General features: G+C 38.4%; 3 protein-coding genes across 3 annotated transcripts; 1 reads left to right on the top strand and 2 right to left on the bottom strand.

The window, feature by feature from the left end:
• Positions 1–2,664: 2,664 nt before the first annotated feature.
• inavaa (innate immunity activator a) lies at positions 2,665–9,973 on the top strand. The gene is made up of 9 exons (XM_062998348.1): positions 2,665–2,719; positions 4,485–4,618; positions 5,099–5,218; positions 5,677–5,908; positions 6,544–6,597; positions 6,693–6,918; positions 7,530–7,685; positions 8,225–8,924; positions 9,709–9,973. The coding sequence occupies exons 1-9, from the start codon at positions 2,665–2,667 to the stop codon at positions 9,799–9,801; spliced, it is 1,770 nt and encodes a 589-aa protein (XP_062854418.1). The 3' UTR covers positions 9,802–9,973.
• Positions 9,974–14,445: 4,472 nt separating this feature from the next.
• Positions 14,446–16,212, bottom strand: rpl10a (ribosomal protein L10a). The gene is made up of 4 exons (XM_062998964.1): positions 16,033–16,212; positions 15,808–15,956; positions 15,101–15,273; positions 14,446–14,661 (listed from the first exon to the last, which is right to left on the bottom strand). The coding sequence occupies exons 1-4, from the start codon at positions 16,047–16,049 to the stop codon at positions 14,491–14,493; spliced, it is 510 nt and encodes a 169-aa protein (XP_062855034.1). The 5' UTR covers positions 16,050–16,212; the 3' UTR covers positions 14,446–14,490.
• A 2,735-nt stretch (positions 16,213–18,947) lies between these two features.
• fance (FA complementation group E) lies at positions 18,948–27,673 on the bottom strand. Its single transcript, XM_062998347.1, has 10 exons — positions 27,477–27,673; positions 24,251–24,866; positions 22,568–22,612; positions 22,425–22,481; positions 22,177–22,320; positions 20,906–21,029; positions 20,496–20,571; positions 20,344–20,410; positions 20,034–20,159; positions 18,948–19,143 (listed from the first exon to the last, which is right to left on the bottom strand). The coding sequence occupies exons 1-10, from the start codon at positions 27,671–27,673 to the stop codon at positions 19,042–19,044; spliced, it is 1,554 nt and encodes a 517-aa protein (XP_062854417.1). The 3' UTR covers positions 18,948–19,041.
• Positions 27,674–27,888: the final 215 nt, after the last annotated feature.

Here is a 27,888-nt window from a genome sequence, read left to right as displayed (position 1 = left end):
TGTATTTCAGAATTTAAAAATGATTAAAAGACAAATAGAAGACATCTTGGTGTTCACTGGTTACATTTCACCTGACGGTTCCATTTGTTTCCCTTATGTTCTCACACCCTGGAACTTTCACATACTTTAACCTAAACAGTTTATTTTCAGTTTAGAGACTGGGAACTTGTTAAGAATATCTAAAAAAAGATACGACAAACCCACCCCAAAAATATTTGTGTACATTAAATGCAATTGATTGATCTCTTTATATGATTTCTCTTGGACACACGTTTTGTATGTTCTGGAATAGTTTTAGACATAAATAATCTATGCTGTAAATTATTTTTTGCCTTTCCCATAACACTGACATGCAGACATAATTTCAGCACCATTTAATTACAGGTTGCACGTACATATTGGTTTGGGTTTAAGTCTTCCCTCAGAGTTTCCAACACTAAACCCACTTTGGGAATTCCAGGCCTTAGCCACAGTGGTAATGAATATGGGTTTGGAAGCATTCCAGTAGATCGCAGCTTAACAAGCAAAGCATGGTGAAGAAACTCCATCGCCTCCACATCATAATTGCTGACTCCGTAAACAGCCATTTCCTGTGATGTCTCTTTGTCATGCTCCACTGAGCTATGAGGATGGGTGGGTTAGTCTGATGTAAGATTCTTCTCAGATGAGCAGATTATTGTCCATGTCCTGCATGCTCATTAGGTGTAATTAGTTTGCTAATCTAGATCACATAAAGTCACATTTTAGGGTGAAGTGGAGTGTGAATGCCTGTTTTGTCTGGGCAGAATGTCCATGCATGCATTTTTAGAGTTGAAATGCCATGAATAAGGCATACTTTGTTGCACACAGGATGAATTGTATACCCTGCATTCCCAAACCAAGGAGTATGCTATCAGCAGATATAGTCCTCTCAGCAGAATTGCTGTGTTGATACAGGACTTAAAATGCATAACAGTGCAAGTTGGTTTGTGATTATATTATTCCTGTGCAAAGCTGTATCTGTCTGCATGAGTTATAGGCTTGAATGAGCAAAAAGCCATCAGGGATTTTACACCAGCATCCTGTGAGGAAGAGGCTTCGATAATCATCTATAGACAGTATAAACATGACCAGAATATCTTCGCATGATAGGGTGTTACTATGTCAACCTTCTTGTTTGGTTTAGGAACGGGAAATTGTTCTGAGCTTGTTTTTTTGGGTGCCCTAGATTTGCATGGTCTCATGGTCATGAGATAGTAATATTTTCTGGATATAAAAAGGTCTTGTATACAGCAACAGACAAAGCGGTAGTTTTTGAAGATTAAAATCCATTAGTTTGGTGCTGGTTTGGTTTTAAAGGCACATCTACATTTATATAATATATTATGATATTTTAAAAGCAAGGACAAAATTACCCATTAAATAACTGCCCAGGAACCATACACTGCTTTAAAAGTTATGGTCAGAAGTGTAGCTTTAGTGGTTTCAAGTAAAACACAAAAACACTGGAACTATTTATTTACTTTTAAATGCATTTTTCCCAATTTTCCTCCCAATATAGTCATATTCAATTACCCGATCACATTTAGTTTCCTCTGCTGCCAATTTCCACTGCTAACCGAGGAGGGCTGTGACTAACCCCCTCTGAAATGTGTGCGATGGATGGATGGATGAATAGATAAATAGATAGATAGGCTATTCAGCTTTGCTTTCTACTGACTCTACCTGACCCTATACATCAAAGTTTGCTATAAACAAGTAAAATGTGGACAGATAAAATAAACTATTTTTTCTTTAATTATTTGAACAGTTTACAAATGTTAACCATTACATATACAGAAGAATATATTTCTGCTGAGCCAATTCATCATTCAGCTTGGCAGGCAGTTGGTTTTCCTCTTAGAATAGCAGCCCCCAAATCCATGTTTTTTTTCTTGCAATAATAATAATATTGTTTGGAAACTTTAACATTTTTTCACATCTAAGTAAGCCTTGTTTGAGTTTGTTGAGTGATTATTAAAGGAAGTTTCTTAAAAAAAGATGCTGTAGTAGACTTAGTGACTCCACAATCAAGCAGAGTCAGGCCATAGTCATTGTTCCACTCCAGAGCTGAAAAGAAGTTTTTTTTGGGGGAGTAGGACAGGTGCAGGCCTTGGGTTGAGGGGGAGCATCCTATGGCCATCTGTTTTCTTTTGGGGTGTTTAGTTTCCCGAACACATTCACACACACACACTCCGTCCTCACACTAGCGTGTGCACACATATTCACACACACACGCCAGCAGTGGGGCAGGTCACCATGGTGCTGTATAGAGCAAAAGCCCCGGCACATGTGCATGGGGTGCCGTGGGGTGTGCTTCTATTGTGCTGTCTGACATTAAAGCAGTGGAGGAGGTGTGTGTGGACTAAAGAGTGGGTGGATGTGCTCAAAGAGACCAGTTGCACTTTCCCTAGTTTAAGTTGTTTACTAGAAGATGCTTTGAAACCAGTGCTCTCTGCATTTGCTTAAGCAGGGTGAGCTTTGCAAATCACATGACGCACATTTGGTTTACAAATATCAAGTGGTAGATAAACAGTAGGATAACAAGCAGTATGAGTTAAAAGCGAAAATTCAATCTCACACTGTGTTTTACATGAACAGGAAACCTTAAATCAGTCAAACCTGAAGCAGAACTCACACGAAAACATGGACTGCAAAGAAGAAATCAGTGATTCAGACAGTGGAATCATCCTAAATTCTGGTAAGTACCTCTGGTAATGCTTGCTATATCATTATTTCTTCCGCAGAGCTCTACATACTGCAGCTTTAAGAGTGGATTCTCATATATGGAATAATAAGCCAACTGCAAAAAATCTGATTTTGGACAAAATCTCATTACTGAGTTTGTATGAGTCAGTCCATAATTACATTTCTTCCAGTTGCATGGCAACTTAAGTGTAGTATTTAGTCGATCTGTATAGATAGTGAAGCTGTTACTTTTCCAGTAGTAAAGTGACAGTATTGTTAATATTTATATTAATATTTAAACTTGAAATACATTTTTATTTGAATGTAAACTATATAGACCTATATATTTCAATCCACCAGGTTATACTATTATAATTGGATGCTACTGACTAAAGTTCTTTTTTGGGAAATGTTTTTTATAACTGCATTACCTCTGTACACTAGAGCTGGATTCCTAAACACATACCACCACATTTAGAACACCACCAGTGGAACGGTTACTTTATTCTGTTATTAGTATAAATGAGGATACTTTTGTTTGCTCTTTAAATAAAAAAAGCTTTCTTCTTGATACATTACATTATATTACAGTCTAGTTCTTAGCTGTAATACCTTATTTCTGGACACATACACTACAAAACTGTAGTAAGCAAGGTAGAAATCCACATTTAAGAGAAATGGTCACATGATAACTAACAAATAAGAATTTGACATTGTGCAGTAGTTGTAGTAGTTTTGTTATTTTACACCTAATGCCTAGTTCACACTACACGATTTTTGCCCTGATTTTCGCTCGGCGACTGGTCGGTGCTAGATTTGCCGGCTCGGAAGCAACTCGGTGTTCGCTTGGTGATCGAAACTCGGCTCTCAATCGCTATGTGTGAACTTCTCAAAAACTTGATCCGGTGACCGAAGAGAGATTTCTAGCATGTCAAATATCTGGATCTGAGTTGGCCGACTGGCAATGAGTGCTATGTCGAACAGCCAATGAGAACGCAAGATACGGTGTGTGTGTGGGTGTGTGGGGGGGGGGGGGGGAGAAGCAGGGGCACAATATAGTTTATATCAGAATACATCGGCATACACACAAGTTTAATACAGTATTTCTGACCTTATCGTTCTCTACAAAACATAATATCAACGTTGCATTGCAAAAAAATATCTTTTTAACCTCCAACTCAGTATAGAACACTCCATGCTGTTCCTATTTTTCCTACTTGTTTTTCGCTGCACATCAGCGCACAAACTTTGATCGCTCGCTACTTGTTGACGTGCATTTTTGAACATGAAATCATCAAACCCCTCATCACTTCTCGCGTTTGTTTTCGTGACAAATCGTAGTTTGGGAGACCGCAGAAGCTCGCCTGCAATTCCAGTTGGTGATAGATCATGTAGTGTGAAACCCCCTATAGCCGATCAGTCATGTAGTGTGAAAGCCACACCGACCTGAAAGAGATCCAGTTGTGTAGTGTGAAAGCCACACCGACCTGAAAGACTCCCGATTACAAGAGATCCAGTTGTGTAGTGTGAACTGTACAGTGACCTAACAACTTGGAAAGTCATGTAGTGTGAATGGACCGTTTTGTTATGGGCACAAGTATGTATTGAGTGTATTTATATCACTGATCCACTTTCACTGTGTTGAATATGATTTTGTGCATTATTAGTAAATTTAATTAAAGTTTTGAAATTAAGCTTAGGCCTCTTTCAATGTATTTAATTCTCAACTGCCATGACTGTCTAAATGAAGATGTATATTACAATTTATACTTGTGTAGGTCCCGACAGCCCTACATCCCCTGTGAAGGATTTAAGTATTCACACACGGGCCATGAGACTTAAACAGCAGGCTCTAGAGGACAGACTGGAGATGTGTTTTCTAGAGCTGAAGAAACTTTGTGTCAGAGAGGCTGTAAGTATCTTTTACTTGTTTTTTACTACGCTCAGCAAATTGTTGTGTAGTTACATATTTAGATATCTTTATTATTAAGCATAAGCTCTCAGTTGAATTGTCTGACCAATTGGTTTGCATCAGCTTGGCTTTGGTAGCCATTCTTTTGTTTAGAAAAGACAATTTCAATAGAGTCACTAAAGCGAGTCAGCAGTGGAGAAACAGATGCTTCTTTACAAGTTGGTTGGGGTGTTTCTTATTCACAGTGGGACAGAATCCCTGAAGATTTAGTGGTAGGTCCACCATAAAGTCCTGTTGTGGGTGTTGCCGCATTGCATAAAAACATCTGCTTGATGAATAGAAGCCAACACAAACTGAGCCCACTTATTTTTGGTGTTTATAGTTCTAAAAAAAAGAAGTAATGTTTCCTTTAAACAACAACGTCTAATTGTTATGATAATGATTATGTTAATATGTTAATAAATTATTTTGTTTTTACAGGAACTTACTGGAAAGCTGCCACCTGACTATCCATTATTGCAGAACGAGAAGCCTCCACAGATACGGAGACGTGTGGGTGCCTCTTTTAAACTGGATGAAGGCTTGCTTCAGGAAGGAGAGGTAAACAATATAGATATAACTCAATATTATTCTTAACTAAATTTTTACCACATTAAGTTGATGTCTCTGACACACTATCTAAGGCACCCAAATGAACAACAGCTGCTATTCTGGGAGGATCAAAGCTGGCATGTTAGTCTTTTGAGACAGCCACTGCATTTTCTCTAACTGAAGTTTACACAATGGTATGGTGACAAATCACCATGCTTGGAGAAAGTACAAATGCCCGGTAAAGGGTATTGTTTCACAGACAGTGGAGACAGGAGTGTCATCTCTCCCATTGAAAAAGTAGGGACTTTGGATCCCCAGATGTTCATGTTGATCAATGTACAGATCACCAAGAAAAATATTCTTTTAGGTGTTATTTTAGTTTTATACCCAACAGTTCATTTGGCTAATAAGGCATTTCATATAAACCTGCGTGTGCTGATTACATTGCTGTTACTGGGCACTTTTAGGAATCAGTGCTGCATGCACTAGAAGCAGATCTGGCTCTCCAGAGGCAGATTTATGAGGCCTCCCGAAGGCTGTCCCTTGAGGAACACCTCAGCAAGCCAGTGAGGAAGAGTCGACTGCAGCAGTGCAAACGCGAGTTAAAGAAAATGAAGGAGCTGCAGGAAGCTGTGCAGAAACATTGCAGTAACCATGGCTGTGTTTCACGACAGACATGCCGTACCTCCAGACAGAGAGGTAAGCCTTTAGACTGACTTTTCTGTGCTGTTTTCAATAAATTGTCTGTAGTAATTGTGTGACTTTATAATAGATCTTTTATTAATAGAAGTCAGTACAGCATCTCTGAGCCTTTTTATGGCAGGGTGGGTCTAAAGATTTGAACTTAGAACTGGTACAGACTAACAAAAGGGCTACTGTGGCTCAAATTGCAGATAATTGTATTACTGATGATGAGGTGAATGTGTCACAACACAGTGCATCAAACCCTTCTGTGTACAGGGGAGAAACAGAAAAAAAGACAGAAACATAAATTAACCAAAAGGTGCAAAAGTACCTCAATTCATTAAACTAATTGGTATGACAATTAATCAAAACATTTATTTAAAGATGACCTGACAATAATCATAGCGGTAATCATTGGTTAAATGAATGTGCAAAAATACTAAGAAAATGTTGATACTTGTTTTCTTTTTTTATCACTTGGCATTATAGGATGCTATAAGACTCAGAACACCCCTTCCCACACTCTTGTCCTATTATGCTTTACATAATATCCCTTTAACTATTTACCACAATATAACATTTAATATCAGCAGCACATGTATTAACTACAAATAATTTTTAAAAACTGTACTTTTGGTTCTAATTTCTAGACTTGTCCATATCTGATGACAGCTCTCTGTCAGATGCTGCAGCCCTGGATGATGGTGAGAGTCGTTCCATCCTTTCATGCTGCTTAATCATATGACTTATGAATAAACAAGAATTTTACTAATATATATCTACTATTGTCTATCTAAAGATTTTGAAACAGGTCCGATGTCCCCGATGTCTCCTATTTCTGGGGGCCGTTTACCCTTGCCGACATTTACCCTTTCACCCCGCCGTTGTGCAAAGCAGACCGGTTCCAGCTCTAGCCTGGAATATGAGCGATCACCTGTCCAAAATACACCATGGAAGGAATCCAGTCTAGATCAGCCCTACCAGAAACTGAAGAAGCCTTCCTCTGTCAGCAGCAGCAGGTCAAGGTGAGGAGATGCACTGAATAGTTTAAGCACTTAAGTAAATTTGTAAGTAAGAAAATCACATTATTTATGTAAAAAAAGGAATTATGAGAAAACTCTATTAAAGACACAGTGACTGTTGATTTTGTAATAATAAAATGTCTAACAATCTTCTGTTCAGGTGACCACATACTTTTGGCCATATAGTCTAAGCACCAAATTTCTACACTCCAAATATGGCTATATATTTTTCCATATACATTTCCATATCCAAACATGGATCTTGTTGATAACATGTCAAACAAAAAGGCAATGCCTATTTCATAACAGTGGTGAATGTCACAGTCAGGGATGCAAAAAGACCTAGGTGACTTTGATAAGGCAAAATCGTAATGGTAATATGACTCACAAACAGCATGGGATGCTCACAGGCAATGATGAGAACCGACCAGCAGTGGTTCAAGAGGTGACAAGCCACGAACTGCCAACAGGTTGTTGGGTGGCAAAGACTCACTGATGTCTTTGCCATGTCATTATGTTGGCAAAGTCATTATGTTATTATTTTTTACATTAACTTGTTTTGAAGATGACAACATATGTAAGTATATGGCTTATATGGCTTCTGTGTCCCACAGCAGTCCAACAGACACAGTGTCTGACCTGAGACTGGATGACATTCCTCCTGCTCCGCAGTTCGTGTTTAAGAGTCTGGCAATGCAGAATAACAACTTTAACAGCGCCCCCACCACCCCAGAGCTGCCACTGCGCCGCCATATCTCCCAGTCATTCAGGTAAGAATGCAAGATGTGATCAAATCTGCAATCAGATTTACATTTGTATTTCATGAAACTGGCTCCTCAAATGCCTTATTTTCAGACAGAACTATAAGTGATGCCCCACGTTCAAAGTAGTCATCAGAGCAGGGATCTTATGTGTGTTTGGTAAAACTGGAAAATAGGAAAATACATTTCAGGCATATGTCTGATTATTTATGATAGCAAACGTAGTTCAGTGTAAGGAACAAAATCTAGCAGTTTATAATCACTAACACTTGCTAACACACTTCTAAATGATAAGACACAATTTCTATATTAAACCTAGTCAGGTAGTTCTTGACAATAGGACAGTTTTACAGATGTTCACTTAGTTGTGATAGAACAGGAGCATGTGGTGAATTATGGGAAGGGTACATTAAAGTGCTACATTGAAACATTTAAATGCTTTTTGGGTTTTAGTTTAGAAATAAGAAAACAATATTTAGCATGGCATCATCAGTTCTGCATTGTGAGTCTAGTTCAGCTGTCTAACACGGTCATCATGTTTTGTTCAGGATTTTAAGACCTAAGCCAGATGTGAACAAACCAGGCTTGGACCTAAGTCGCGAAAGAACAAAGCTGCCACGTCGGCGGGTTACTGATTTTGCCCTGGCTTATTCAGTGCAGCGCCTTTATCAATGCAGCTCAGAAGACAGCAGTTCAGAGCACTCCATATCCTCCTTTAGTAGCTCATCCAGCCGTGAATCCACGACCGAGGCTACCAAAGCTCTCCCACCTCCTTATGGGTATCATCGCACTCTTCAGAACAACTCTCAAAGCCAGCGCTCTGCTCCTAAGCTCCCTCCCCAAAACAACCAAACTGTAAACAAACCCATCAACAGACAAACTGTCACCGGTTCCTGTCGGGAGAAGAGTCAGGAAAGGATGTTGTCAGAGAAAGAAAAGGGGAAAATGAACTTGCCGTCAGCCACACCAAACACAAATAAACAACAGCAAGTGGACGTGACTTCTCCCAAGCGTATGCCTCCACCTTACTCCAGTCTGGCTCGCACCACTTCACTGAGGGAGTACCCCAGTCACCAAGGCAGGTTGTTTCTTCGGGATGTGGTCACAAATGACCTCAAGACATGGCATCAGAAGAATAATGCAACAGAGATGCTTCAGAAGCTTCAGCCACAGGAGCAGCATAAGCCTATAAAACGTACCCCCAATAAAGAGCCGCCGGCCTACAACCAGATACAGTCTCAAAGACAGGTAAAGAAAAAATCTTTGTAATCAATGTATTTCTCATTTTAACAACAAGGCCTTGACCACATCGCGGAATAAGAAGTGATTTCAAAAACTTGTATTTTTGTTGTTTAAAAAATAGCATTCAAGGAAGGTTAACAGTCTTTTTGTTTGGAAGGTGTAGGGGTAATCTTAATCCTATCACATTTACAGTAAAATGTGTTCTCATGCTAGTCAGTACTGCTTTAAGAAACATTTTAGCTAAAAGTTTGTCTAAAATTGCCCAGACCCTGCTATTCCAACATAATCTACCTATTACATAATATAGGTAGTTTGATTAATTGAGTAATATTTTGTATTTTAGTGACTGTGGGGTATGGAAATCTGTCAGATGACTAAGGGGTTAAAATACCATAGTCATGAGGAGCCTAAACTATCTTCAACTACTTTTAGAGTCATATTGTAGAATTAGTATAATTTATCATAATAAAAATTATTTCATTTAGTCGTTCATGTTTTGTAAATGCTTCATGCTGAACAGGGCTGCAGTGAGTCTGGCACCACAGGAGTGCAATGCAGAAAGTGCATTAATATATTGCAGGGCACTTGATGGATTGGGGCCTGTGCCAGAGTGTATCCATACCCCAAACCTACCACGGCTCTGATCAGGATGCAGCTGTTACTAAGCTACTAAGCTGAATTAATAAATGATAACTAATTATGTTTCAATAAATAAGTGAAATAACAAACAGGAATTATAAAGCATACAAAAACCCTGACGTATAGTTTTTTGTTGTTGTTTTTTTTGTAGACTCCTCAGAAAGTGATCCTGCAGAGAGCCGCTGATGGAACCCCTCTGCAGTGGTATGAAAAACAAGACTGTGAGATTGTAAGCCAAGTTTAAGCCTCAGTTAGCTGAACTAGACCAGCATGTTTTATTGACTTACGATCATCACTCATCTGTAATACACATTGTTTATAATTTATTTATTGAGCCAATGGACTCTGATGCTGATTATAATGATATTGTTTAAAAGGTAAAGCTGAGCCAAATTAATGTGGTACAGCTTTTTACCTGCTGCAGAGCCTTTCATTTCCTAAAGACAGACTGACATTCACGTCTTAGATATACTTACTTGTAAGGCATCATGCCATATATTATTATTATAATTATTATAGTCCGTCTTGGTCTATGATTACAATCACAATTTCACAAATCTCATGTCTTATTGTCTTAAGTCTAATGACTTATTATGTATATTTTTGTGTCGGGTACACAGTTTTGTCTTTTTTAGTGTTTTAGACTGTTATTTAATGTATTACATTATAAGCTTAAAAAATATTTTATGTTTAATTTTATTCCTTTTAATTTAATTTGTGTATAACTTACAGTTTATATGTTTTAATGCTAGATGTAACTATGCATATTCAGACTGACTTTTGAAGGCCTTTTGTTAATTTTTTAATTTTAATACAAGTGCAGATCATTTTCTTTATCAGATGTGCTAGCAGCTATTATTTACTAAATTATATTTATGTACTAACCTTTTTATATGTATTTTATGTTATTTATAATAAAATATTATTAAACATAGAATAGCATGGCAGCTTTCTTTCTACAGTCACCTGTTTTATCAGAATTATAATTACACTTCTTTAAGATGAGCATACTAGTCAAAAACAAAGATAAGTAAGTGGAGCTGAAGAGTCAAATCTGTACTGTTGCACATAGCGAGACCTTATTCTTGGCCTGCTGGAGACCTTTCCAGTGTTGACTTGAGCCTATTTTTGTAATGTGCACACTTGTAAACTGGCCTACAAGGAATTAAAAGACTAGTATTTAATCCTAAAACAAACAAACAAAAAAGACACCACACCACCAGAATGCCTTTTAGTCCGTGTTATTTAGGCTGGGTAATTAAAACCACCAGGTGTAGCAAGCCACTAATTATCCTCATTTTTCCCCTAATTCATCCTCCTGTTGAAGCTTTTGCCCCAAACCACACCCCAACTGCCACAAGTTTCCTACATAACTGTGCATGGAAAAGCTGCATCTAGTGCTTATAAATAACCTCAACTATGGGAAAGAACTGATGTTGAGCTGGTGCCAATGGAAGCACTAGTTGAAATGTTGTAAAACAGCCTTGAAATAAGCTTGGTTTGCTTACTAATGATGTTAAGGGTTATAAACTCTTGACATAAAATGAAGCTGACAAAAGCTGTTTTACCTCCATGTGTTTAACCCCAAAACAAAAGAACTGACAATTTAAAGACCAACGTGCAAACTGACTAATAGTTGACAATTACAGAAAATGCATCATTTCAGTGCTGTGGAGTGGTGTATGGTGGAACAGCATAGTCATAGTTTCTTGTCTCTGCTAGCTAACAAAGCCTGGTTAAAAATGAATGACTTGCCTACATTTGCAACACTTTTACCAAAAAAATATGTGGTTTTAAGATGTATTAAACTAGTGTGGATTTAGAAAGGAAATAAACATGAGAAAACATTTACCACAGCCATTCTAAGCTACAGCCTAGAAATTATCTTACATATTGCTTTCTGTACCATCTTCACACTACTTTAAGTCTGGTGAAAGATGCAAAGTGGCACTGATTTTTAACACCTAATTTCCTGTGTTAACTTTAAACACACATGCTGTCTCTAGCATACCTGTCAAGTCTCCCGTTTTGGCCGGGAAACTACTGTATTTTACCCCTCTTTCCCGCCGTCCTCCCGTATTAGTATTTTCCCGTAAATTTCCCGTATTATATTATAATTTTAAAAAACATTCCTGTGCCTCTCCAAACTGAAATGTCACTAACCTCCACTGGGTGGCAGTTCTCGCGAGGTTAGTGCGGACAGCGGGAACAAACCTGGAACAGGGAGAGATGGATGGATGAGAGGAGAGAGAGGGCATTCCTGCCAAAAAAGTAAAGACTGCATGTAAATATCTAGAGAAATGGGACATCGAATGTACCTTTCTAAAGAGGAGAAGAAAATAAAATGTGTTTGTTTCACTTTAAGACAAGCAATGTGTATATATGCTGAAAATATGTAAAATAAATAAATGTGCTTCAATTCCCTTTTGTGTTTTCATTTAGGCTGTATTATAAGAATTACATATGTAGGAATGTCCACAGCATTTCAGTGTCAACAAAGGTAGGCCTATCAGATTCTGATCATCTAATTGTAGTTTGTAAGTGGTTCACAGGTGGTTATTTTAGATTTCTTGTAAACCTGTCTTAAAATGTAAGGGATACTGAACCTCGGTTGGGCTGGTGGGACGGCTCGAAGCGCACGGCGGAAAATTTCCCTTATTTTTAAATCCAAAACTTGACAGGTATGGTCTCTAGTAAACATCAATAATGAGTAGTGAAAATTATCTTTATAGTATTTAGCACTTTTTTCATCCAACTTCAGAACAGCAGATTTAACAGGTGACATTAAAGTCGGACAGCTTCAGGGTCTTGGGGACCGGGATTTGCTCCTTACCTCTTGTAACATGAAGAACGGGTAAAATGCAAAGAGAGACAGGAGAAACTTATCTCCAAGTACCCAAGATAAAAACACACTAGGGTAATTTACACTTCGGTGTAGGTGAGTTTAATAACACCGTCAACATTCTCATCTCGGCTACGTCAGATACCACGGTACAACCAAAGTGCAGCTACTGAACCGTGAACTACAACTCGAGCACCTGTGCACATGCGCAGTAGAGCTGGGCGGTTCCTGAATCACCCGGGTTAATGATTCGAATCTTTGTACTGAATCAGGAATCACGAGTCCGAAATCTCAATTAACCCAGATCCTATGAGTCCTCTGACTGGCTGCTAAGTACACAAGGCGACTGAGCAGCTCAGATGAAGCACTGCAGACTCAGATGATTTGGCTGAACCGACTCCAGTCCGTGAATCTAAGTAATAAGTTAAATATTCCAATAAACAAGCAGTTAAAACTCACTGGTGTTCGTTATGTGGCTGATTTTATGCACATGCTATTATTATTATCATCAGTACATTTAAATTTTCAGCATTTAGTGGATGCTTTTATCCAAAGCAACATACATCATACAGTCTAGTCTAAGCAATTAGGGGTTAAGGGCCTTGCTCAAGGGCCCAACAGTGGCAACCTGGCAGTGGTGGGGTTTGAACCAGCCACCTTCTGCTTACTAGTCCAGTACCTTAACCGCTAGGCTACAACTGTCCTAGTATAAATTCCTAAGGTATAAATTAGTAATGCAGCATATTTTCTTGTAAGCAAAACAACAAAATACAGTTATAGTATTATTAAAATGCAAATGCTTACAGGCTACTTTAGTACTGTACCACTTAAGGAGTATCATAGCCCCCATGGTAATTTTAAACCCTTGACCCATTAATATACATCTGATTGGTAGGTGAGTCCACCCCCCTCTACCGCATGATCAAGATTAAAAAAAAAGTGTCAACTTGTCACTGACAAGGTAAATGTGGTGCGCCAAGAGAATTATTTATTTGCAAAAGATGAGAGTGCACGGAAGACAAGTGATATTTGAATGCATTTTCATGCAGTAAATCAATCGCAATCAGAATGTCAGCACAAGTGACTCAACTGAATCGGATCACATTACTGAGTGACTCAGATTAACCGAGTCCATAAAATGAACCGAATTTACCAGCACTAAATTGCGCAGTACACAGCTTATTAAAAACTATTACACTCCAAATACCTTATTTCATGTAATTCATGTTCTCCCCAAGTAAAACGGTTTTACCACAACAAAGAATACAAGCACACTGGGGATTATAATTTTACTAAAGATAAATAAAAATGTGAACCGACCGGTAAGCGTGGGAGAATACCCCGTGGCAATGCATGCAAACGTGAAACATGCAAATCTCAACAGACAGTAATCAGTGGTGTGGATTAAAGCCTGGGGATGTCCAAGAATTGGGTATGTAGACTGCATAAAACGCTTTCTAAAACATGCTGCAAAGTAACGTTTCTCGGGATGGTATAACCGCAAGCAACTAAGGTGTCACAAATCAAAGAGACTCGAGTGTGCAGGGCTTGGCATGTTCTTCACATGGCTTAGCTGGAGAAGTAACACTACTTAATAATTTGACAAGAAATTTACTATCACCAATTGCATAATTTACCTACTAGGCCAATAACATTGTACATATTGTGAAACAGCTTTTTATTCTAAACATTTGACTTGCACATGATTAAAATTATATTTTGTCAACTTGCTAAGACATTTCAAGCAAAAAACTTATACAAACAGAAACTACTCCACCCTCAAGCTGCAGTGCTCTCTCTTTGCCAATACAAAAAGACAGGGTAGCCTCTCTCCAAGGATGTTTCTCTTATTTTTTAAACGCTACCGAGAAATGTAAAGACTAATCAAAAAGTATGCAAATTAAATTGATAACTCTATAGACAACAGTTCACTGTTTCTAAAAGCTACAGGCTTGTTTATTTAACTACACATAACTGATCAGCCAAGTTGATGTAAATTAAGGTTTTCCTAAAAAAAAATGCCAAAAAAAAGAGACAACAAAAAACTCGGATTTCTCCACATTTATTGTAGAAACAGAGAGGACAGAATCTCTAATAGAGACGCTGGGGTTTTCCCATGGTGCTCTTGATGTAGAGAGCTCTGACATTCTGCCAGTTCTTCTTCAGCAGAGACACCAGGAAGTTAACAGCCAGATGAATGTTGTAGACCAGCTCATCTTCAGACATTCTTACATGGCCAACAGCCACAGCCAGACACAGCACCTGAACACATCACACATTCTACTATTTACAATCTGGAATACGTTTGGCATTTGCAGCACCTTCGTTTTAACCATTTAATACATCAGTATATTAGTAGGCAACGTTGCTAAATAACCAAGTCACTGTGCTACAAGGTATACTGTTAAGACTGAGTTACAAACGTAGAAAACACTACTTAAAAACAGTGGGGGGGAATTATATATATCTCCAAGAACAGTGTTTGAAGTGTTAAAGTAATAAGTATAATTAAACAGTGTAATTGTCTTTTCAAAAAATGGAAAAAAATAAAAAAATAAAAAAATACCCACTTTGTGTAAAGCATATGTCAGAAGCTTGCAAAGAATAAGCTTTGACATGAATTACCAACATCAGACCAGTAAAGGTAGAAGATACTCTAAAATTATAACAGCATCAAATAACAGAAAAATCAATGAAATACCTTTTTCATCTGGAACTTGATGGTGGATTTGACCTCATCCACTTTTGTGTTCAGGTTCTCGTTGTGGGTGAGCAGAGAGGGGAACTTTCCAGCCTTGTTGAGGCCAGGGCCCAGGATACGAGGGATCTGCTTAATCAGGGACTCGGAAGCCAGAAAGGCATCATATTTCTTTGCTGCAAAGAATAATCAAATGTCAATCATCTAAGCACAGCAAACCCAAATCTATGAAAGGGTTTAGTCATTCAGGTCATGGTTACATACAAGAGAGCCATAAGTGATCTATTCCTGTCTGTGCATTCTTTGAGTAGAGCTAGTTATCTTACTTTAATGTTCCCCCTTTCACTAAACATCTTGTGAAACAACTTTGCATTGGAGCAACACAGTGCCTATACCTTAGCTTGGTTCAACCATATTCTTAGACTGAAATAGTTTATAGTAGTATACTATAGCAGAGCATCCATCCCACCCTTATTAGGTACAGAATAGTATAGATTGTTTTAATCTAATTTAATTTAATGATTGGCTCACAAAAAATCAAAAACAAATTAAACATAGGCATGCTTTTAACTCCAAATGACAAATGACTTAACAAATGAGATACTTTCCTTACTTTATATATAAAACATGAAATCAAATGACCATCATACTACACACTCATTTATAATATTTTCAACTGCATTATTTTAGCCATTAAATACGTAACTAACCCAGTTTTTTGACGAGCTTCTTGTTCTTGTTGAGCTTTTTAAGAGCCTCAATGTCCATGTGTGGGATTTCAGCAGCCTTGGCCTCATCACAATGCTGCTGGTCTCCAAGAACGCACACGGAGAACTTGGGACGTGGTGTGGTCTTTAGCCTGTTGATAAATTAAACTTTATATCAATAGGAAACAAACTTTTAACAAATCAAACGATGCAGAAGTAAAGTCTTACCCATACCACGCCGGCATCAGGTACTGATAGCACAGTCATAATTAAATTGTCGGCTTAGAGGTAAGAGCACGAATGCCCCCCTCACAGCCTCCCCTCATGTTTTAAGACCCAGGGTAGGGGTCCGTCTGCTTTACCAACCCATCTAAGGGGGTAGGCAGACTACCCAGGTTTCTTCTCTACTGCCTACCACTAGCCTGCCTTAAATTTATTCTAAGCATAAGCATGGTTTAAAAATTTATTACTGATAATCAGTGTCAGGCAGGGTAGGGGGCAGGCAGACAGAAGTTTGGGTGAAACAGTAAAGGTCCGAACCTGACAGTGCCTGAGAAACGCTTGTCCTTCTGGGGATCATAGTTCTTCAAGCTAACCTGCAGCTCCACAGTCTCCAAGAACCTGCACAAAACATACTGGTTAGTAAACAAAACTTGATCTAGTTAAAATAGCAAAGTGAGTGTCAACACAAAACCCTCCATGAACCATTTAATGCTGTATACAAAAAGCCACCTTATATTAAGTTTAATATACATAAGAATTTGGCCATTTTTAGCATCTGCTTCATGCTCGCAGTACTGATTACCAGTAAGTCGCCACTAAACCCCTGAGCAAACCTCTCCGCTCCACAGGCACACTGCTTTCTGTCCCCAGCTTCCAAAGAATGAATACAAGATACTTTGATAATGCCTTGGAATATTAACATACATGTTGTAATTTAAATAAAAGTTAGGGTGAATAGAATTTCCCAAATGTATTTATTAAACTAGACGTAGTTTCACCTCACAGACCTAACTCTAAACTTTAATACTTCAATGTGTCAAAATTAAGACATTTGATTCTTACTTTTTCCTCTTGGCAATAGAACCAGACTGGACCTCCCGAACCGCCTCGTACAACATATCTCTTGAGACCTTACTGTAAATAAAACAATAGAACAATAATTAGAAGAGTATATTCTGTGTACAGCTGGGCTTCCGTCGTTCATGCGATTCTGTCGTTATGAAAGATAATGAAACCACCTTCATACCTTCATCTACCCAACAATACAGCAAAAATCCAAATACTGAACACATTCTGTAATCTATTTTAAAACTAGACAACCAGATAATGTAAGATAGTGATGAGATGGCAATGGATGGACATTATGAACCTTGGCTAAGCTAACGCTGCTCACCGGCAACGCCATAGCTGGTCAGGTTTGATTAAATTCTGTAATTTTATTAGCAACACAGACATCAAAACTTAAATTATATCATTATTAACCCATTGCACTGCTTATGTTTTTACATACATAGTAAAATACACAAAATAATGTTGTTTTAACGTGTATCTTTCTCTACCTCATTTTGGATCGTGTTCGTCTGCCACTCCGAGCTCGAAAAAAAGGACCGACAAAAGGAAGTGACGTTAGTTATACCCGACCAACGTCATTCAACATGGGCTTCCGAAGCCGCCATATTGGTTGTGGCATTTGTGTACTATGCTTGAGTAAAGACGTCCTAGTTTTAATATTTAATATAATTATTTTTAGCATTACAAAAGCACAGTTTTTACAAACATTTACAAATAAAGAAAGTTCACTTTAAAATTGCTTTAAAACAAACTGCAGTATAAATTTCAACTTTGCACTTTGAAAAAATAAAAAAATTAAATACAATATTGCAAAACAAAAACCCGTATAAAATACCCACTAAAATCCAAATAAATCTGTTATATAAATGCAATAATCTAGGTAGAAAGCACCTTTTACAACAAATAGGTTTTAAAATGATTCAATCCAAGATATTCAGTAAACATACCTTGTGTGTGCCTTTTTATGACCAATATCTATCATATAAATGCATTTTGTATATCACTCATTTTTACTCATTTTCAACTAACATTTATCATAAAGATGCAATTAGGTATATAATCACTGGTTTACTCCATCTGTTACACTTGTTACCCACCACTTTCCTGTTAATCAATGAAAAGTGACCCCCATAGGGACAGCCACTGACCAAATATGATAACACTAACATGGTAATGGCAGTGTGTGGTATTACTGGCCTCCTTACTGGCATTCATACACTATTAGCACACATTGTAGGTATATAGTTAAAAGTATAACTATTTTCTTTTTCATGCAAATGTGTGTTAATCTTTCTCTAGCTTAGAACAGATTCTAATTACAGAAAGCCTTGGAGTTGGAGCCCTGTTTTTGTTCCCAGCACTGAAATTAGGGTAATTTAAAATCCTATTAACACTGCTACACCTAAAATACTCTTACCAGTACAACACACTCTACCATGTCCTGTGTTAGTATCACTGCTGTTCTGAGAATGATGCACCACCCAAATATGTCTGGTCAGTGGTGGATGGAGTAGACTTAAAGTGTAAAAAGCAACCGATGGGCTACAGTCAGTAGTTGTAAGTGCATCTATATCATAGGTGTATCGCACAAAATTCCTGTACAAATTAAGTTATATGGGTGATATGTGTCTTACAGCAGCCTTAGGGACAAGAGCCATATTTGACATTCTTAACTCATTAGGACAACAAACAAATAAAAACAATACAATGATACACGGACCAAATCTGATTAACAAGGAAAACTGCTGTGGTCATCACTATCCTCTTGCAATAGGACCAGCTGGATCCTATTAGGATTGAGCTAAAGATGATTTATTGTTTAATACAGTACAAGCATTATTATGATAGTGTCTCTCAAAACACTGCCTACATGTCAACTGTATAATGCAGATTAACCGTTACACCTGTTAAATGCTAATATGTCTGTAACAGATACATATTATACTAAATATACAGCTTTAATAAGATTTGTACTCTGGAGAATGTGTAAATTACAGTCGTACACAAACAGAAAATTTCACACTGTTTACCATTTTGTATTTACATTTATTTCAAAACTTTGAGGTCAGTGCTAAGGTACAGCAACATGTTAATATATTTACAATTTTATTATACTTTTATAAGCATATTTATAAAGGTTTTTTTAAACAAAACTACATAACATTAATGAGAAATTCGCTTAAGAGCAACTTGCAGAGATTTCTTCAGGAAGGTCTCATTGAAAGAGATACAGCAGGAAAGGGTATGCTGGCATACTGCATTCACCTAAAAAGTATCAGGGAAACACAACGCCATGTTTAATTATTCTGATTAATATTTTTCCACGTGGCATACATTAGAACTTGGTTGAGTGACTATGGGACTATTGAGCAAAAAAACATGAAAAATAACTATTTTCTTTGCACACACATGCTGCGTTAGTGAAATACAAAATGATTCTGTAAATTGTATTAAGTTCATACAAAATGTTTACATTTTCCCTCCACAATTTTATTTATAACCTCCATAGGGTATATTTATAATGTTTATTGATAATGTTTATTGATCATGTTTATTCATAACCTCCATAATTTTATTATATTTCATACTTTCAATTTTGTACTTACTTACTTACTAAAAAAAAAACTTTGGTTCTAACAGGTTTTAGCAGATTTGTGTTCTTGGACTGTTGTTTACTTAAAATAGAGTAAGGTAATGTTTACTATGGAAGCACCTCTGTAAGTTGCTCTGGATAAGAGCGTCTGCTAAATGCCGAAAATGTGAATGTAAATGCTTTTGCTAGTAATTAAATGTGGATGGTCTGACTCCCAGTTTAGGGTGTACTCCCCAGTGTTTGCCAGTAGGCGTTGGCACAGGGTCTGTGTGTGTTAGCGTAATACGCTGCTGTGCCACACATTAACCTGTTAATGTTTCGATTTAAAAGTATGAGGGTTCTTTTTCAAACTCTATTTATTAAGAATTTCTAAAACAAATGACATCACTTTTCTACACAGTCACCTTCCAATGCATTTTTCCCAGCGTTAAATCAGATTGTACAAAACACAAAGGTTTAAGGCTAGTTTTGAGCCTGAGTGTATGCACATTTCTTGCACAGCAGTAATAGTAATTTTGTAATTGCTTGAGTGAATTAACCTATTTTACAATATTCAACTTACATAAGACTGGAACTTGGTCAGGACAGTGAGTAGCATCTTGGAAAATTTCATTGACTTGGTGAAGAGTGGAGACTGACTGCTCAGTTGGTTAGTAAAGAGCATGAAATCCTCATCACTCAACTCAATCTATGAAAACAAAGTACAACAAAAGTACAATAAAAAAGTACATATTGTAAAAGACAAAATAAAAATAAAATACCACAACAATTATTATTTAGCTGCATTCACATGGACAATTCTGGCATCTGTCAAAACACACTGATGTGTAAACCTGCTGAACAATAATTGTGAGAAAATAATTGTATTTCACCTTTAAATCCAGCAAGTCGTGAATGACAGACAGCAAACCTTCATTCCACGACCCCACAAGTGTCAGTCTAGAATAAGCACAATGTATATTATTTTAAATAATGTTAAATATTCCAGGCAAAAACAACAAATACAGGATCAAATTTGACTCACTGAAACACCAGCAGCCTGTGATGTGGTTCAAGGCAGTCCTTTATCAACCGACACAGCAGTTCAGCCTGAGCACTTCCTGTAGGACAAAACTGTGACTTACAAACCAAAATCTGTGTACTATTTCACATTAACAATGTGATACATCCAGTATTTAAGAAATGTTTAGAGTAATGACAGATTTAAATAAAATAAAATATCAGATTTAAGTCAATGCAGAAATGTGGGTGGTCTGCACAGCACCAGGGAATTGTGGATCTGGGTTCAAACCCCACATAGGGTTATTATGTGTGAAGACTTTATATTCTTCTTGTGAGTTTGCTCTAGGTGAGACAAACCTCTGCTAGTTGTTAACCTTATAGCTCTAGTGATTTGTTTTGATATGATCTGTACTGTGACTGTATTTGCCTTACCTGTGTGTCCTTCCTTTATAATCGGCTCTATTAGTGCTTGACAGGTTGGCCTTGGGTAACGATTGCAGAGAGAGGTTACAGCAGTGACCAGACAGCGAGAGGCAGGCTCAGTGAGAGAGAGAACCTGAGAGAGAACAAGAACAAAGTATAAATTAATGTATTTGTTTATTCAGCTTTAGTATTTCTATGCAGTAATCTGAAGCCTAAGCTAAGGCAGAATTGTCCCTTGACAAAAAATTGAAGCAGTAGAAATACAAAAAAAGTGAGCATTTGTATGGCTGGGCACTGATGTTAGTCGAAAAAAGTTTTTATTGATGTTCCAGTTTATTCCAAAGCTGTTCAGTGGGGCTGAGGTCAGGGCTCTGTATAGGTCACCTGAGTCTTTACAGACCTTGCTTTGTGCAGAGAGGAACAGTCATGATGGAATGGGAAATGACGCTTATAGTCCGGATTTAACTCCATCTGATTTCCACCTTGGGCGGCACAGTAGCTCGATGGGTAGCACTATCGCCTCACAGCAAGAAGGTCCTGGGTTCAATCCACAGGTGGGGCGGTCCGGGTCCTTTCTGTGCGGAGTTTGCATGTTCTCCCTGTGTCTGCGTGGGTTTCCTCCGGGAGCTCCGGTTTCCTTCCACAGTCCAAAAACATGCAGTCAGGTTAATTGGAGACACTGAATTGCCCTATAGGTGAATGGGTGTGTGTGTGTGTGTGTGTGTGTGTGTGTGTGTGTGTGTCTGCCCTGCAATGGCCTGGCGCCCTGTCCAGGGTGTTACTGTGTGCCTTGCGCCCATTGAAAAGCTGGGATAGGCTCCAGCACCAGAACCCTAAATTGGATAAGCGGTTAAGAAAGTGAGTGATTTCCACCTTTTTGGATGCTCAAAGAAGCTTTAAGGGGAAGAAGATTTTCATGTGGTGATGATGTGAAACACATGAATTTAATAACTAAAATAAAAATAATAACTGTAATATTATTATATTTAACAAACCAGCTCACTCAGAATTATAAAAGATAAAAAATGTAAATTAATAAAAAAAAGTCAAAGAAAGATTACTCACATTTAAAGTCAGTTTACTGACATACTCATTTACAGCCTACCTTAGGTAATTGCCTTTAAACATTTCAGTTTTTTCCCTCTTTTGTAACATTTAATTATAAAATTTCTGCTACTTTCCTGCCTGATTAGAAAACATCAATATTTATGTCATTATGCTGTACAAATAGCCACGCCACTTCTAGTTTGTTAATGCTAACGTGTAAATAAAGTGCACACCTTTCCTAGTAGAAGATGTTTGATAATGACGCAGGCCGTGCTGTAGCTGAGATCTGGAGACAAAGCCAACAGGCCGCTACAGAAATGTGGTAAACTCTGCTCAGGTGCTTCTGTTAAACACAGCACTGCACACAGTACCTCCAGCTGTAGAAGAAAACATCAGCAAGAATAATTAGCATAAACAAACTCATCAAATAAAAACTAATGCACATCTAGGGTATATTTTCCACCCCTTTAATAATTCAAACCTGATTTAAATCGCATTCGTTCAGCACTTTGAGTGAAGGAGTCCAGCTCTCATCCCACTACAGAAAGGAAAGGAAAAACATCAGTTTAATTACGCAATTTAAACATTTTATGCAAACCAGATTCTTCTTCAGATTCCTCTTACCTCTGTTCCAGACTCCAATAATTCTTTTATCAAATGAACAGCTGTCTACAAAAACAAAATGCAAGTAAATTATTATCAGTAGATTCAACATACACAAGTTCCTTTGACACAATGAAAATATTTTGCCTGTGTTCATATTACTACAGTAAGAAGTAAACAAATGTTTGTTTATTAGAATTTTTTAACGTCATGTTTTACACTTTGGTTACATTCATGACAAGAACGGTAGTCACTCATTACACAAGGTTCATCACTTTACAGGGTTATATCGAACACAGTCATGGACAATTTTGTATCTCCAATTCACCTCACTTGCATGTCTTTGGACTGTGGGAGGAAACCGGCGCCCCTGGAGGAAACCCACACAGACACGGGGAGAACATGCAAACTCCACACAGAAAGGACCTGAACCGCCCCAATTGGGGATCGAACCCAGGACCTTCTTGCTGTGAGACGACAGTGCTACCCACTTAGCCACTGTAAACAAACAAATGTTTGAGAAAATGCTTAAACCCCTTAAACTGGTGACTTTTCTCTGCCCATATAAATAGCGCTGATCAAAAAGAAAAACCCAAACTGTTTTGTTGTGGGACATCAATCCAAACAGTCAGAATCCCCCAGGGTCCACCATAATCAGGTCCGTCATGAATTAAAATCTACTTAAACATTAATGACCCTGTCCATAGTCAGTACGCTGCTGATAGACTCCTGCCCAAAAATATGTTTTTTATTCTTACTCTATTCAATTGAATTGAAAGAAATTCTAAAACGATTTATCTTTTTTACATCACAAAAACCTGCTATTGTAACAGGGGTGTGTCGACTTTTTCTATCCACTGTATGACATAGGGCAGTAATGGGAAACCTCTGGCACATGGGACATGTTTGCCTGGTATGCTGAGAGAGTAAATACAAACTCGAGTCCTCAGGGCTTATTGGTTGGATCAAAATAGTGAGTGGCAGGGTGGCATAATTCACTCTAGTAATTAATTTTATTTATTAGAATTTTAACATCATGTTTTACACATTTTGGTTACATTTATGACAGGTAGTTACTGGTTATACAAATTTCATCAGTTTAATGTCAAACACAATCATGGACAATTTTGTATCTCCAATTCAACACACTTGCATGTCTTTGGACTGAGGTAGGAAACCGGAGCTCCCAGAGGAAACCCACACAGACGCATGGAGAACATGCAAACTTCACACAGAAAGGACCCAGACCACTCCACTTAGGAATTAAACCCATGGCCTTTTTGCTGTGAGGTGACAATGCTACCCACTGAACCACCGTGTCACCCTCATGCTAGTTAAGTAGGCTAAACAAGGTGTCAGGAGTGAGTCAGTTTTAAGTTTGTGCACAATTAGTGACACTAAAGTGGACATTTGTTAATTTCAACAAGAATGGACAGATGTGTATGGATCAAAGCTCATTTAAAGATGAATTAAACAAGCAATTTCATGGTACAAGAGACAAACAAGTGTTCTTCAAAATTTAGGATATGGTAAAAGTTATGTTATGCTTGCACGTTACAATATACATATACAAGCTATTGATTGAACACACCAAATACCTTGACATGTGGGTTTTGTAATAGGATAATAGGGGCATATGAGCCACAGAGCCACTTCCTAGTGTCTAGTCATGTCACCAGTATTTTATATATATATTAAGCTCACCTTTATGTGGTCTGGCAAGATACTCATGGAACTTTTCTGTGACACAAGCTGTGATCCTGGAGAAATTCCCTCCTGCTCTTTATCAGTCTGCAATGTTACAACATCAGATTCCTCCTGATCCACAGCAACCTCTTCACCTTCAGTTTCATCCTGATCTACAAGTTCAGTCTCATCCTGATCTACAAGTTCAGTCTTTCTCCTTTTACTTTGTGGCCCATCAGTCTCTGCATTCAAATGATGATCTGAGTTCTCATTCTTTCTCTTTTTCTGAAATGAATCCCGTTCACCATCAGTAAACAGTTTAGCAGTCTCATGTTCATTTAGACAGAGATCCCAACCGCCACTATCTTGACGGTCTTTGAAGCGATCACAAAGACCTTCTAAATGCAATACACATTTTGGCGTAAGGAGTGTGACTTCCTTCAAGTCCACATCCTCTAGGTCTTTTCGAAGCTGACTGATTAAGACAGAAGCCCATGGATTTTGTTCTGTTTCCTGTCTAAGGCAGTGGAGTAGGGACAGCACACTATCCTGTGGTAGCCTGGGATGAAGCAGGTGCAGAAAACACAGTAGATCACACTTGAAAGCAGCAGGAAACTGGCAGACCAGTGGCTTGCTGCAAAAGAAGAGTTACAGGTTTAGAGCTCACTTAAAAATATTTGAACAACACAAAAAAAACTTGATTAAAATAAATGCATCACAACAATAAAAAACAGCATCTGGAAAACATTAAGCCAGACTGGCTTGTTTACAATCCTTTGTTATTAACAGTAAACAAGTACAAGGCCACATCTGCAAAGAACTTGGCATCCCAGCTTTAACAGTTCCAAACTTTGATGAGCGAGCCCTATGAAACATGGTTCAAAATGTAAAGAATCAATGTACAACATCCAAAGAACTTCAAACTGAGCTGGAGATGTCTGGATTGTTTCAATCGATACTATAGGCCAGGCCGTGAAAAAAACAGGGCTATAAAAGTGAAGGCCAAGGAGGACGCCACTACCTAAAAAAGAGCACAAAAATTGACTGTACTTTGCCAAGGGCGGCACGGTGGCTCAGTAAGCAGCACTATCGCCTCACAGCAAGAAGGTCCTGGGTTCGATCCCCAGGCGGGGCGGTCTGGGTCCTTTCTGTGCAGAGGCATGTTCTCCCTGTGTCTGTGTGGGTTTCCCCCGGGAGCTCCGGTTTCCTCCCACAGTCCAAAAAAACATGCAGTCAGGTTAATCAGAGACACTGAATTGCCCTATAGGTGAATGGGTATGTGTGTCAGTCCTGTGATGTACTGGCGCCCTGTCCAGGGCCCACCGAAAAGCTGGGATAGGCTCCGGCACTCCCGCAACCTTAATTGTATAAGTGGTTAAGAAAGTGAGTGAGTGTACTTTGGCAAAACTTACATAGACAAACAACAATTTTTCTGGGAAGATGTTCTATGGACAAATAAAACCAAACGAAAGAACGCTGGCAATGCATACAAGTGTTATGTTTATAGATGACAAAATAAAGCCGATAAAGAAAAGTGCACTGAGCTGAAACATGATGAAAGATCCATTATGTTATGGGGCTGCTGACAAAATAAAGCCTATAAAGAAAACTGCACTCAGGTGAAACATGATGGAGGATCCATAATGTTATGGGGCTGCTTTGCTGCCTCTGGGACTGGAGGCCTTGAACATGTTAAAAGTACATTTAAATCAGAGGATTATCAGAGCATTTTAGATCGAAGTGTTTTCCTAAGTGTAAGTAAACTATGTTTGAGTCAAACAAATAAGTCATATAGCATAGTTTTTAAATTAGATTGTGTCAAACTGCATACTGATGAATGCTAAAATGAGCAAGTTTCCAAGTTTTGCCTGAAGTAACAGTTTAACTAACTAACGACCCCCTTCCCCACACACACACCCCCGAACTGTTTTTGGGGGTCCAGGTATTAATTAGAAGGGTCAGACTCACTTCACCGAATACCAGAACCTTAACATAATTACTCCTCCACAACTAGGGGCAATTTAGCCTAGCCAGGCGGCCGCAGAGACACGTCAAAATCTGCAGAGGCAAGAAACAAACCCAGGTCTTGTTGTAGTTTGGTGCTGCACCTTACTCAATTTACCAGCTTATCCACTATGGAGGAAAATGTCAGCCAAATTATTACATGTAAATAAAAGCTACACTTCTCCATATTACATTTTTGGCATTTAGCAGACGCCTTTATTCAAAGCAACTTACATTACAGTATACACCGATCAGCCATAACATTAAAACCACCTCCTTGTTTCTACACTCACTGTCCATTTTATCAGCTCCACTTACTATATAGAAGCACTTTGTAGTTCTACAATTACTGACTGTAGTCCATCTGTTTCTCTGCATGCTTTGTTTGCCCCCTTTTATGCTGTTCTTTAATGGTCAGGACCCACACAGGACCACCACAGAGTAGGTATTATTTAGGTGGTGGATCATTCTTAGCACTGCAGTGACACTGACATGGTGGTGGTGTGTTAGTGTGTGTTGTGCTGGTATGAGTGGATCAGACAGCAATGCTGCTGGAGTTTTTAAATACCATGTCCACTCACTGTACACTCTATTAGACACTCCTACCTAGTTGGTCCACCTTGTAGATGTAAAGTCAGAGACGATCGCTCATCTATTGCAGCTGTTTGAATTGGTCATCTTTGAGATCTTCATCAGTGGTCACAGGATGCTGCCCACGGGGCGCTGTTGGCTGGATATTTTTGGTTGGTGGACTATTCTTAGTCCAGCAGTGAAAGTGAGGTGTTTAAAAACTCCATCAGCGCTGCTGTGTCTTATCCACTCATACCAGCACAACACACACTAACACACCACCACCATGTCAGTGTCACTGCAGTGCTGAGAATGATCCACCACCTAAATAATACCTGCTCTGTGGTGGTCCTGTGGGGGTCCTGACCATTGAAGAACAGCATGAAAGGGGGCTAACAAAGCATGCAGAGAAACAGATGGACAGTCAGTAATTGTAGAACTACAAAGTACTTGTATATGGTAAGTGAAGCTGATAAAATGGACAGTGAGTGTAGAAACAAGGAGGTGGTTTTAATGTTATGGTTGATCGATGTATAGTCTGAGCAATTGAGGTTAAGGCAGTGGTGGGGCTTGAACCAGCGACCCTCTACTAGTTTACTAGTCCAGTACCTTAACCACTAGGCTACAGCTTACATCGCTTTTCTCCACTCAGGCTGTATTGTTTACTTACGTGGTTAGAGCATGAGTGTACTCATCCAGACAGGCTTCATCCTGACATAAAGTGTTCAGAAAGGAGAGCAGTGGAGAGTGAGAATTAGCAGCTCTCAGTTTGGTGAACACTTTCTGAGCACTGCTCACTCCTCCTGTGAGTAAAGAGTGAACCAGCAGGCGAGAGCATCCCGAGAAACGATCTAATAACTGTTTCATAATAACGCAAGTATAGAATAACAGTTAGCTTACTGTACTAGTAATCATACAGCAAAACCGTCCCACCATAACCTCCGTCCATATACTTATTGACATCCATTTCTCATCAGCAAACACTATCTACCGTGTTGTGGAGAAAGCTTTTGATTTTCTTCTTTTACAGATTTTGGAGAATCAATTCTATCACCACACTGCCACCAGCTGTACACAAAAGG

Source organism: Trichomycterus rosablanca, chromosome 7 (assembly GCF_030014385.1).
Source record: "Trichomycterus rosablanca isolate fTriRos1 chromosome 7, fTriRos1.hap1, whole genome shotgun sequence".
In the NCBI taxonomy this organism is placed as follows: domain Eukaryota; kingdom Metazoa; phylum Chordata; class Actinopteri; order Siluriformes; family Trichomycteridae; genus Trichomycterus; species Trichomycterus rosablanca.
Note: the sequence above shows the minus strand (reverse complement) of the source record. Positions and strands in the feature narration are given on the sequence as shown.

Bases quoted from the DNA above. Each gene is read 5' to 3' on its own strand.
- inavaa (XM_062998348.1), top strand. From the start codon at position 2,665: ATGGACTGCAAAGAAGAAATCAGTGATTCAGACAGTGGAATCATCCTA. The intron at 5,219-5,676 runs GTAAACAATATA...GGGCACTTTTAG, and splicing joins GCTTGCTTCAGGAAGGAGAG to GAATCAGTGCTGCATGCACT. The intron at 8,925-9,708 runs GTAAAGAAAAAA...TTTTTTTTGTAG, and splicing joins AGATACAGTCTCAAAGACAG to ACTCCTCAGAAAGTGATCCT.
- rpl10a (XM_062998964.1), bottom strand. The intron at 15,274-15,807 runs GTTAGTTACGTA...TATTCTTTGCAG, and splicing joins GAAGCTCGTCAAAAAACTGG to CAAAGAAATATGATGCCTTT. The intron at 14,662-15,100 runs GTATTTCATTGA...TGATGTGTTCAG, and splicing joins TCAAGTTCCAGATGAAAAAG to GTGCTGTGTCTGGCTGTGGC.
- fance (XM_062998347.1), bottom strand. From the start codon at position 27,673: ATGAAACAGTTATTAGATCGTTTCTCGGGATGCTCTCGCCTGCTGGTT. The intron at 22,613-24,250 runs GTGAGCTTAATA...TTGTTTTTGTAG, and splicing joins TCTTGCCAGACCACATAAAG to ACAGCTGTTCATTTGATAAA. The intron at 20,160-20,343 runs GTGAAATACAAT...TTGTTTTCATAG, and splicing joins ACGACTTGCTGGATTTAAAG to ATTGAGTTGAGTGATGAGGA.